Source organism: Callorhinchus milii, unplaced genomic scaffold (assembly GCF_018977255.1).
Source record: "Callorhinchus milii isolate IMCB2004 unplaced genomic scaffold, IMCB_Cmil_1.0 Scaffold2, whole genome shotgun sequence".
NCBI lineage: Eukaryota > Metazoa > Chordata > Chondrichthyes > Chimaeriformes > Callorhinchidae > Callorhinchus > Callorhinchus milii.
The window spans coordinates 121,084,568-121,095,478 of record NW_024704743.1 but is presented as its reverse complement, the minus strand read 5'-3'; the positions used below and the strand labels follow the sequence as shown (position 1 = coordinate 121,095,478).

The 10,911-nt window shown below is 49.5% G+C and overlaps 1 protein-coding gene across 1 annotated transcript; it reads left to right on the top strand.

Moving 5' to 3' along the window:
- Positions 1–481: 481 nt before the first annotated feature.
- LOC103179739 (IQ motif and ankyrin repeat domain-containing protein 1) lies at positions 482–10,479 on the top strand. The gene is made up of 13 exons (XM_007895135.2): positions 482–497; positions 1,026–1,159; positions 1,476–1,640; positions 2,168–2,359; positions 2,739–2,864; positions 3,117–3,256; positions 4,321–4,375; positions 4,972–5,064; positions 5,582–5,690; positions 6,871–6,970; positions 7,620–7,754; positions 8,658–8,786; positions 10,150–10,479. The coding sequence occupies exons 1-13, from the start codon at positions 482–484 to the stop codon at positions 10,322–10,324; spliced, it is 1,569 nt and encodes a 522-aa protein (XP_007893326.1). The 3' UTR covers positions 10,325–10,479.
- The last annotated feature ends 432 nt before the right edge of the window (positions 10,480–10,911 follow it).

Here is a 10,911-nt window from a genome sequence, read left to right as displayed (position 1 = left end):
TGAAGCTGGGAAGCAACAAATTGTTCCAGAACATTAATGTTTAATAATAATGCTTACATTTGATACAACGCCTCATCACGACATCAAAGGTGCACCACTTTGTTGTTGTTTGTGCAATATTGCTGTGTGCAAAGACAACAAATTGCACTTATACAGTACCTTTCAAGGCGGGAGGACATCCCAGACAATGAGGGGTGGGAAATGAGGGGTTTGCACCAGAGCTGCAAATTGGGATCAAAGAGGACAAGGTGGGTGGAGGAGGGAAGATGACCGAAGGCGCGGTCGAAAAGGAAGGTCTTGAGACTTGTCTTGAAGGAGGCAAGGGAGGGGACAAGGTGGAGGGGTTCTGGGATGGAGTTCCAGAGGGGCAAAGAGGCCGAAGGCCTGACTGCCAATGGTGGACAGGCAGGGCGGCGGAGTGGAGGGAGTGGACAGGTTGGTGAAGTTTCAATAGGTTGCAGAGGTAGGGAGGAGCAGGACCATGGAGGGCTTTAAAGGTGAACAGCAATGAGACTGCTCAGACCTTAGAGGCAGTGCAGAGAGCAACGAGGATCATCCCCAGTGTTAGAGGAATTTCTGGGTCTCCAGTGTTTGACACCTGGTTACTGCTGGCCCCCACTTGGAGCTATAATATAATAATCCTTGCATTTGATACAGCGCCTTATCACGTCATTGAGACGTCTCAAAGGGCTTCACAGAATATACTGTAAAGAGAATTGATTGTATATTTTGTGGGCGAAACGCGGCAGCCAATTGCGCACAGTAGTGTCCCACAAACAGTCGTGGATTGAGTGACCAATTTTTTTATTAAGGAATTATTACTCCCGGAAAAACGATCCACCAATTGACTAACAACCGGGTTCCTAATTGCTGCTCGGTAACCAGAGCCGTGCAGAGTAAGGAAACTTGCTCAAGGTTTCGCTTGCAAGGCGAGTGCTCTAACCACTGAGCTACAGGACTCCATATGGAGTTGTCCCCCACACGGAGCTGGTCTCTCTCTAACTGTATGCGATCTCTTTCCCCAGAGTTCTCTCCACAGGACTTGGCAGCACAAACCATCCAGTGTGCTTACCGCCAGCACCTGGCGCGTGTGGAGCACAACAAGCGGGTGAGAGAGAAGCAGGATTATGAGGAAGCCATGGATCGACTTCAACGTGAGGTGAATATCAGCAAACTGGGGCACAAGGACAGACCAGCACAGACACGATGGGGAAAGAGCTGAGCTCCGGCCTGCTTCACATCGCCCACCCTGGTTGCCCTATCTTCCATGGCCTTGCTCCTCCCTACTCTGTGACCTGCTAACCCCATATTGACCTGTCCTCACCCTCCTACCCCTATCCTCCCTGTCCTCCACCCCTCCTGATCCCAACCCCCAGCTCGGGTCCAAATCCCTGACTGTCCAGCGCCTTGGGACATCCACTCAACGTGAAAGACGCTGTACAAATGTAATATGTTGTTGATATTGTGTTGCTCAGGCCTTTGTGGCTATGGTGAAGAGGGAGCAGGAGATCGCTGAGAGGGAACGGCAGAAGGAGGAGATGGAGAGGCAAAGGAAACGGGAGGAGCAAGAGTGCAAAACCCGGATGCTGGAGGGTGCCTTTGAGGGGGATCTGGATGAAATACTGGCCGTGTTAAAGGAGGTTTGTGTACAATTATATTTTGGGGGGGTCGGCCGGGTGTCTGACACATGCGGAAACCCATCACCACACTTAAGAGTATCTAAACCAAGCTGAGAATTCCCTGCCTCCCACCTACACATGGAAAGCCCAGAGACAGACTGTTGGAATGGAATGCGCTCTCTCTCTCCCTGGAGGAACGCATAATGTTTACCTAATTCCGAAGAGTATTAGGCGCAGGTTGGCAAGAGCCAAGGCTTGGGGATCCCAGGGTGTGCGTTGGGGTAACTGCTGGAATCTAACCAGCTAAAACCGCACATTGATATCACTGTCTGGCAAGTTTTCCCGCTGCTTGTCCAGCTAGGACCATCCTACCCATTAGAGCTTTGGCTTGCAGGGATCGCATTCACACAGTGATATGGTAAGGCGCTATATCAAATGCAAGAATTGTTATTATTATAAATTGTCAGGAATTCCCTGCGAAGCGCTTTGACAATGAAAGTACAACAAGCGGTTATTGATCAGATCCTGATCATTGTGATGTTCCGCAGGTTGCTGACAGGGACAGCAAAGACCGGGTGCCTTTTGACGAGATTGGGAGGGTTGTTCGGCAGCGACACGAGATGGGAATGGTAGAGTGCACGGACGCCCACGGAAACACACCGCTCTCGGAGGCTGCTGGTGGGGGGCACCCGCCCCTCATACGCTTCCTGATCGAGAAAGGGGCAAACCCAAACTCCAAGGTACGGGCAGGTCGGACAAGGGTCTACACATCACCACAGAGGCAGAAGGTCACTCAGCCCGGCCAGTCCGTACCTGAACCCTGTGTCTGTCACTGACCCCCTGTGTGTGTGCTCTTGTGCCCTCTGGTGGTCATGCTTTCAGCCACTGCGACCCGAAACTCGAACACTCTTCCTCTATCCCTCCGCCTTGACCCCTCCTGCCCCATCTTCAGGTCGCGACTGAAGACCTTCCTCTTCAACCGTGTTTACAGTCACCTCCTCCCTGACGGCGTTGGGCTCTGCCACTGTTAAGCCCTCTGGGATGATAACCTGCGTGAGGAGCCCTATATACATGCAAGTTGTTGTTGTCACTGACGCCTTTTGTGTGTGTTGTTTGTAGGGAGGGTATGGGAGGACACCTCTGTACCGAGCTGCTTTCAGTGGACACCTGGCCGCTGTGGAAATTCTGCTTCAATTGGGAGCTGACCCTCGTATCTACGCCGATGATGGGAACAGACCTGAGGAGGTACTTCCCCCACACACCCCCTCACCCTACTCCTCACTCCCCACTCACTCTCCCCCTCCCCCTTGCTCTCTCCCACTCACTCTCCCCTACTCATACTCACTCTCCTCTACTTACCCTCATTCTCCCCCACAGGTAGAGAGCACAGACAGTGTATGTATGTGTTACACAGGTGTGGGCACAGACAGAATAACCAGTTTGTGTGTATATGTGTATGTGTTGTGACAGTGTGACCAGTGTGTGTGTGTGTTACAGGTGGGGAGCACAGACAGTGTGATCAATGTGCTGCAGGGCTGGGATCTCACCACCACGGACACCATGTTGCATAAGATGGAGGCAGTGAAAGAGAAAAGGCTACAGATGGAGCAACAACAGAGACAGAAAGAGGCTGCAAAGTAAGTCCGACAGAGGGTCCAGCTCCTGATACTGCTCTTGGTTCAGTCCCTACCAATTGCTCCACCGTTCCCCCCCCCCCCCCTCGCGCCCCACCGACATACTTTTATATTTTCTCTTTTCAAAAATCTCTTTGAAAATCTGGTCTGGTCGAACATCCCACAACCTGCTAACGCTCTCCAACCGCTCTCGTGACCTCTGTCTCTCGCCGGGTTTCTGGTGATCATCTGAAATTGATTTTCTCTAGCTACCAGCTATCAGACCAGGTGCCAGACATGTGAGACGATGTGTATTTTGTGGGCGAAATGCGGCAGTCAATTGCGCGCAGCAGTGTCCCACACACAGTAGTGGATTGAGCGACCACATTTTTTTGGAAGGGATTATTACCCCCGCAAAGCGATTCACCAATCGACTAACAACTGGGTTCCTACTTACCACTAGGTAAACAGAGGCGTGTGGGGTAAGGAAACCCCATACGCCGGGTTACCGGGAATCAAAGTTGGGTCTTCTCGCTTGCGCGGCGAGCACACTAACCACTATAATACGGTACTCCTCGCGGTATGAAAGGCACTGCATCAGTGCGAGGTTCAAGTCAGCGTGTCTGAGACTCTGTTGCCAGCACTGACCCTTTCCTATAGGAACGTAGGAACGGGAGTAGGCCAGTCAGCCCCTCGAGCCTGTCCTGCCATTATATTAGATCATAACTGATCTGTATCTCCACTCCAATTACCCACCTTTGCCCCATATCCCTTGATACACTGACCTAACAAATATCTTTCCACCTCAGTCTTGAAAATCTGAATGGATCCAGCACCCACAACCTTTTGGGGGAGAGTGTTCCAGATTTCCACAAGCCTCTGTGTGGAAAAAGTGCTTCCTGATTTCACCCCTAAATGGCCTCGCTCTAATTTTACGATGACGTCCCCTTGTTCTGGATTCCCCCACCAGAGGAAATAATTTCTGTAGCTGCCCTATCGAATCCCTTTATCATTTTAGACATATCAATGACTGAGACTCTGTTGCCAGCAATGGCCCCTCCTCACTGAGTCTCTGTCCCCCTCCGCAGGCTTCAGGACCAGGTGTCGGAGCTGACAAAGGAAGCTGTCCGGTCCCAGAAGGAGGTAATTCAGTGGAGGGCAAGGCGGGGGGATCGAGGGAGAGTGTTCCAGAGTTTCAGGGCAAATAGGCTGAAAGTGAGGCCACCGACAGTGGAACGATGGACACGAGGGACAAGTGGGAGGTTGGAGCCAAAAGAGAATGCCCACAAAGCACGAGACCCGATGGGTTAATGTGTGGGAACACAATCTATCAAATCCCTGCCGGTGGAGGTGTGGGGGAGGGGGTGGCTTTTGCAGGGATCTTCACAAATCATCCCACGTGATTTAAGTTTCTTTGTACCAAATTTATCATGAACGTAAAGGCTTTTTATCGTGAAGACAGTGTCCCTTTAAAAGATAAATTACGCCCTCTATCTGTCGTGAGTATCTGCCTGTTCAATCATCCAGTACCCCTCACTCCTGGTGTGATCTGAGAGTCGAGAGCTCCTCCAGTGGAGGAGCGAGCACCGGCACAGACTCAATGAGGAAAGAGCAGGGAATGGGATGAGAGGAGAGCTCCAGTGGGGGAGCCAGCACCTGTTAATCTTGTATTAGCCCCTGTGTAGTGTTATCACAATACTCCACACATTTTAACAGGAAACCCGTTTTCCATTCCTCAGATGCATAAGGCTTACGCAGAGTTAAATAAACGCATGAACGAGCACGACAAGTGTGAGCGGGACAATATGGGGAAAACAGCGATCACCTTGCAGGTAATTACTGAGCACGCTCAGCGAGTTAGCGCTCACATCAACCACAAGTCACAATGTCAATGGTCTGTACATTAGTGGTTAGCGCTCTCGCCTAGCAAGCGAGAGAACCCAGGTTCGATTCCCAGCAGAGCGAAACCTTGGACAAGTTTCCTTACTCCACACGCCTGTTTACCTAGTAGAAACCTGGTTGTTAGTCAATTGGCAGATTACTTTCTAATGGGGTAAAATAGCTCCAAAAAACAATAATTTGGTCACTCAATCCACGACTGTTTATGAGCCACTGCTAGGGCTGCTACCTTTCACCCACAAAATACACAGTCAATCCACTTTACAGTAAATTCTGTGAAGCGCTTTGAGACGTCTCAATGAAGGTGCTATATCAAATGCAAGGATTATTATTCCATCGATCACAGTCACCACACTCAGTGGTGAGCTAGCATCAGCAGTTCACCTCGCTCGTGTTATACATGACGTGTTTCTGGGGATGGAGTAACTGAGATCCATGTTTGCCTTTCAGGCTATCCATGATGCGGAAGCGGTATTGGAGGTGGCGAGGGCAACTGCCACAACAACACAGGAAAAACTCTCAGTGGCTAAGATGGAGCTGAGAGAGAAACAGCAGGAAGGTGATGCTCTACAGACCCCAGAACTGCTGTGTTACAAGCCATGTTGGACCCATCCTGACAGCAGCTCAGCTTAGTGCATGCTCCCAGTCCATCCTCTGTAGACTTTCTATAATAATCCTTGCATTTGATACAGCGCCTTACCATGTCGTTGAGACATCTCAAAGCGCTTCACAGAATTTAATGTAAAGTGGATTGACTGTGTATTTTGTGGGCGAAACATGGCAGCCAATTGAGCACAACAGTGTCCCACACACAGTCGTGGATTGAGTGACCACATTTTTTGGGAGGGCGGATCGTTCCCCAGCTATCCTTCAAATCCATTCCACCTCTCTCCACCTCTTCGACATTGCGCTCCTCCACCACTGCCTCTCACCGGAAGCCGCCGAGACCCTGATCCACGCTTTCATCATGTCCCGGCTTGACTACGCCAACTGCCTGCTCACTGGACTTCCCAACTCTTCCCTCCACAAGCTGCAGATTATTCAAAACTCTGCAGCTTGTGTCCTCTCCCACCCCCGTTCTTGCCTGACTTCGCTGGCTCCCCATCCCTCAGAGAATTGAAGACAAAACCCTCGTTGTCACCTTCAAAGCCCTCTACTGTCTTGCTCCCCCCCTACCTCTCTGACCTCCTAACCCCATATCAGCCTGTCCGTTCCCTCCACTTGATGGACACCAGCCTGCTTCAGGTACCCTGCACTTCCCGCCCCACCATTTGAGGTTGGGCATTCAGCATCTCTGCCCCCACACTCTGGAACTCTAACCCGCAATCCCGCCACCTCACCCACTCTCTTGCCTCCTTCAAGGCCCATCTATAGACCTTCCTCTTCAACCGTGCCTTCGGCCACCCTCACACCCCCCTGCCGTCCACCCATCCTGACCCCAACTCTCAGCTCGGGTCCAAAAAACCCTGACTGTCCAGCGTCCTGGGATGTCTTTCCGACACGAAGGGGACAATACAAGTCTAATTTGTTGTCGTTGTCTCAAAGCACTTCACAGAATATACTGTCATTTCAGTTTACGGTGTATGCTGTAAAGCGCTTCAGGACACCTCAGTGATGACATAAGGCGCTATATCAATTGCAAGGATTATTATTATTGTTATTGGGTGTCAGTGTGATTGAGCTGGGGTTTGGTTGATTGAGACTGGTCTGTTCCCATATTCCATCAATTTCCATCCTAGATTCCTCCTCCTTGCCAATGAAAGGGATAAACTGCAACATACGAGAACTGGATGACGTGCTCCTCAAGGACGTAGGGAACAAGATCCGGAATGATGGCAGGTGTGTTTCACCATCATTCTCCATCAAACCAGGTGTGTTTGACCAGAGCTGGACACAGTACTTCAGGGTACGTTCCGCTCCCTCTGCTCAGCAGGCTCCAATCTGCTCCATGTCCAATAATAATCCCTCCAAAACCAAAAACAATAAGAAATTGGTCATTTTCAATCTACGACTGTTTGTGGGACATTGCTGTGCGCAATTGGCTGCCGCGTTCGCCCACAAATATACAGTCAATTCACTTTACAGTATATTCTGTGAAGCGCTTTGGGACGTCCTCCTGACGTGAAAAGCGCTATATCAAATGCAAGGATTATTATTATTATTATTATTATGTCCGTACCCCCAGCCCGCCCCAACATCAGCAATCAGGCCTTCATTCTCTTCATCCCACAGTCTCTTCACCTCGCTTCCTCCCTTGCCTCCTTCAAGACCCATCTCAAGACCCTCCTCTTCGACCGCGCCCTCCTACCCCTATCTTCCCTGCCCTACATCCCTCCTGATCCCAACCCCCAGCTCAGGTGGAAATCCCTGACTGTCCAGCGCTTTGGGACATTCTCCCAACATGAAAGGCGCTGTACAAATGTAATTTGTTGTTGTTGTTGGTTACCTTGTTATCGATCTATGAATCCCTGTGTTTAATGACTTGCAGGTGGCCTCTTATCATTGACCCGTCCGGTCAGGCTGCTGTGTTCCTGCGTTACCTGGACACCAACTATGTCAATGCTCTAAACCCCAATCAAATGCAGCCGTCCGTCCTCCGCATCAACCTCCTCGGGGCCATCAGGTACCCTCTGATCTGGGGTGAGAGGTGGTGGAAGGGAGATCTCATCACCAGGGTCAGCACAGCACTGATCAAGGTGATCGAGAGGAGAGGGAGTGGAGCGAGCCTAATAACTGCTCCACAGGGCCTGGGTAGTGGGAACACTGTATGTGGAGGGATGGAGGCCAGGTTAGGAGAACAGATGGGGGATGGATGAATACTTCGGAGCTTTGCTTTATTGAGTCCTGTAGTGTAGAGGTCAGCATGCTCACCTCACAAGCAAGAGGACCCGGGTTTGAATCCCGGGCTGGGCAAAACCTTAGGCAAGTTTCCTTATTCCACACACCTCTGTTTCCTGGCAATAGGTAGGAACCTGTTTGTTAGTCGATTGGCAGATCACATTTCTGGGGGTAATAATTCCTTCAAAAAAGTAATAATAAAATTGGTCACTCAATCCACAACTGTTTGTGGGACACTGCTGTGTACAATTGGCTGCCGAGTTTCGCACAGAATAAATACACAGTCAATTCACTTTACAACGTATCCCGTGAAGTGCTTTGAGACTTTTCAACGACATGATAAGGCATCGCATCAAATGCCAAGATTATTATTTATTATTGTTATTATGTTGGGAATCTTTATAATACATTCCTCCAGGAAATAGAGAGTGGGAAACCTTGGAATGAGTCGGGGGAGTTCAGGGATGGATGGGTGGTGGGGAGGGGGGAGGAAAGGTGAGAAGAGGGTAAAGTTCCAGGGGAGGGTGAGGGCAACCCAGGGGGGCATGTGGGAATGGCTGTTTCTGGATCTGTACTCTCGTATGTTGTGGCAAGGATTCAGTGAAGGAAGGCTGAGTGAAATAGTCCAGGCAGGTGGGCGGGCAGATAGGTGGTGCGGAGAATAACTGAACGTCTGTCTCTGTTTGAGGTTTGGGAAGATGCTGGTGATTGATATGATGGAGGTGAACCTGATGGAAGTGGTGACCAGGATGATGGAGCAGATACAGACTGCACTGATGGACGAACTCCTCAATAAACAACTGCTCCAGAATGACCGGTAGGATTTTACACAACAACAACTTACATTTATATAGCACCCCTCACGCAGGGTAGTGTCCCAGAGAGCTTGATCGTGGCGGAGCACGATGCCGAGCCGGGGGGAGGGGGAGGTGACTGTAAGCACTGTCAAAGAGGAAGATCTTCAGGCGCAACCTGAAGATGGGGAAGGAGAGGGGGGCACGACCGAGGGATTGAGGGAGAGTGTTCCAGAGTTTCGAGGCGTAGGGCTGAAAGCGCGGCTGCTGATGGTAGAGTGGAGGGCATGAGGAATAAGCACGAGGCCGGAGCCGAAAGGGAATGCTCAAACCAACTCCAGATGTGTCCTGGCCATAAATGGACAGATTACTCCAGCTGAGGCCTGTCCAGAGCACTGTGAAGATAGAACATGACCCCTGTGGGTCTGAACTCAATAATATAATGTGTCAGCTTGGCTTGGATGGTAGCGTCAGAAGCTCGTGAGTCCAAGCCCCACATTGAGGCTTTGAATTCATAATCTAAACTGACACACCAGTGCAGGGCTGGGCTGGGGGAGCACTGAATTGTCAGAGGTGCCGTACTTCAGATGAGACATTAAACAGAGGTCCTGCCTGTACCAGTTCAGGTGGACATTAAAGATCCCATGGCACCATTGGAAAGAGAAGGGAGGTTTTCTCTCCTGGTATCCTGGCCAACAATCTCCCAGATAAAATTGATTATTCACTTTGTGGCTCTTGGTAGGACATCACTGCTGTGTTCACCTACAAATACAGTCACTACATTTCACAGCAAAATTCCGTGCAGTGCATTGCAACATCCTGACAACGTGACAATGCATTATATCAAATGCAAAGATTATTAATGATTATTAATTGTGAATAATGAAGGTGGAGTCCTGTAGAGTATTGGTTAGAGTGCTCACCTCGCAAGCGAGAGGACCCGGGTTTGATTCCCAGGCGGGGCGAAACCTTAGGCAAGTTTCCTTACTCCACACACCTCTGTTTACTGAGCAGTAAGTGGGAACCCGGTTGTTGAGTCGCTTTCCAGAGGTAATAATCCCTTCAAAAAACTATTTGGGTACTCAATTCGCGATTTGAGTGTTTGTGGGACACTGCTGTGCGCAATTGGCTTCTGTGTTTCGCCCACAAAATATGCAGTCAATTCACTTTAAGGGTATACTCTGCGAAGCACTTTGAGACATCTCAACGACGTGATAAGACATTATATCAAATGCAAGGATTATCATTATTACTATAGCCCAGGGTACTGTTTGCATTGTGTATTGCTGCTCTCACTGGTTTCAGTGCTTGTTTGCCGTTGTCCGTTCTCCCTGTGTGCAGGTTCTCTAATAACTATTGTCCCATTTCTGGATCCTTTGGTCCTAGCTACCTGTCGCTGATCCGAGCTGGAGACGGCCCGGAATATTCTCCCATGGAGTTCTCACCCGTGCGAGCCGAAAAATTCAAATTCTTACTCATAACGAAAGTACAGAATCTTCCGGATGAAATGCTCAGCACTTTCTACCCCATTCACATCGTCATTAACAACTCAGGGAGATAGATAGCATGCAGACATAGGCGAGAATGAAGAGGATGAAGAAGATTTTTTTTTACACACGTTTACACTACATTATTTTTGTCCTGAATCCATTGATTAGACAATTGAACAGAAGAAATTGTTGACGTGAGGACAGAAAGGAACATTTAAAGATAGGAGTGATCGAGGCGTCTCTTAAAGTAGCTGTGATTTTACAAACTCAATTAAAATGAGTTGGATTTACAGAATAAGTTGCGTTACATTTGGTTTTTACAACATGCTGTCGGCCACTCTGAGTTCACAGCCTCTTCAATACCTTCTAATCTTCTTTTGAAAGCAAATTAGATAGATTTTTGGGGGAAATATTATCGTGGGAAACAGTATATAGTTTGGGACATGACGTGGTGGTGGAAGGCGAACTGGGTGGACCTTGGTCTTCTTTCATCATGCAAATTCTTATGTCCTTATGTACCTATTCCTACTCTTGCCGCACTTTACTGTCACTGCCCTGCCCTCCCTCTCCGATCTCAGAGTGAAGTGTTCCCCATCACCTGAGGAATCCACGTGGCCAGATCCACAGCTATTAGTCCCTGCCCCATATCACAGATCAC

Coding starts and splice junctions, on each gene's coding strand:
- LOC103179739 (XM_007895135.2), top strand. Junction 2,360..2,738: donor GGGCAAACCCAAACTCCAAG/GTACGGGCAGGT, acceptor TGTTGTTTGTAG/GGAGGGTATGGGAGGACACC. Junction 8,787..10,149: donor CAACTGCTCCAGAATGACCG/GTAGGATTTTAC, acceptor CTTTGGTCCTAG/CTACCTGTCGCTGATCCGAG.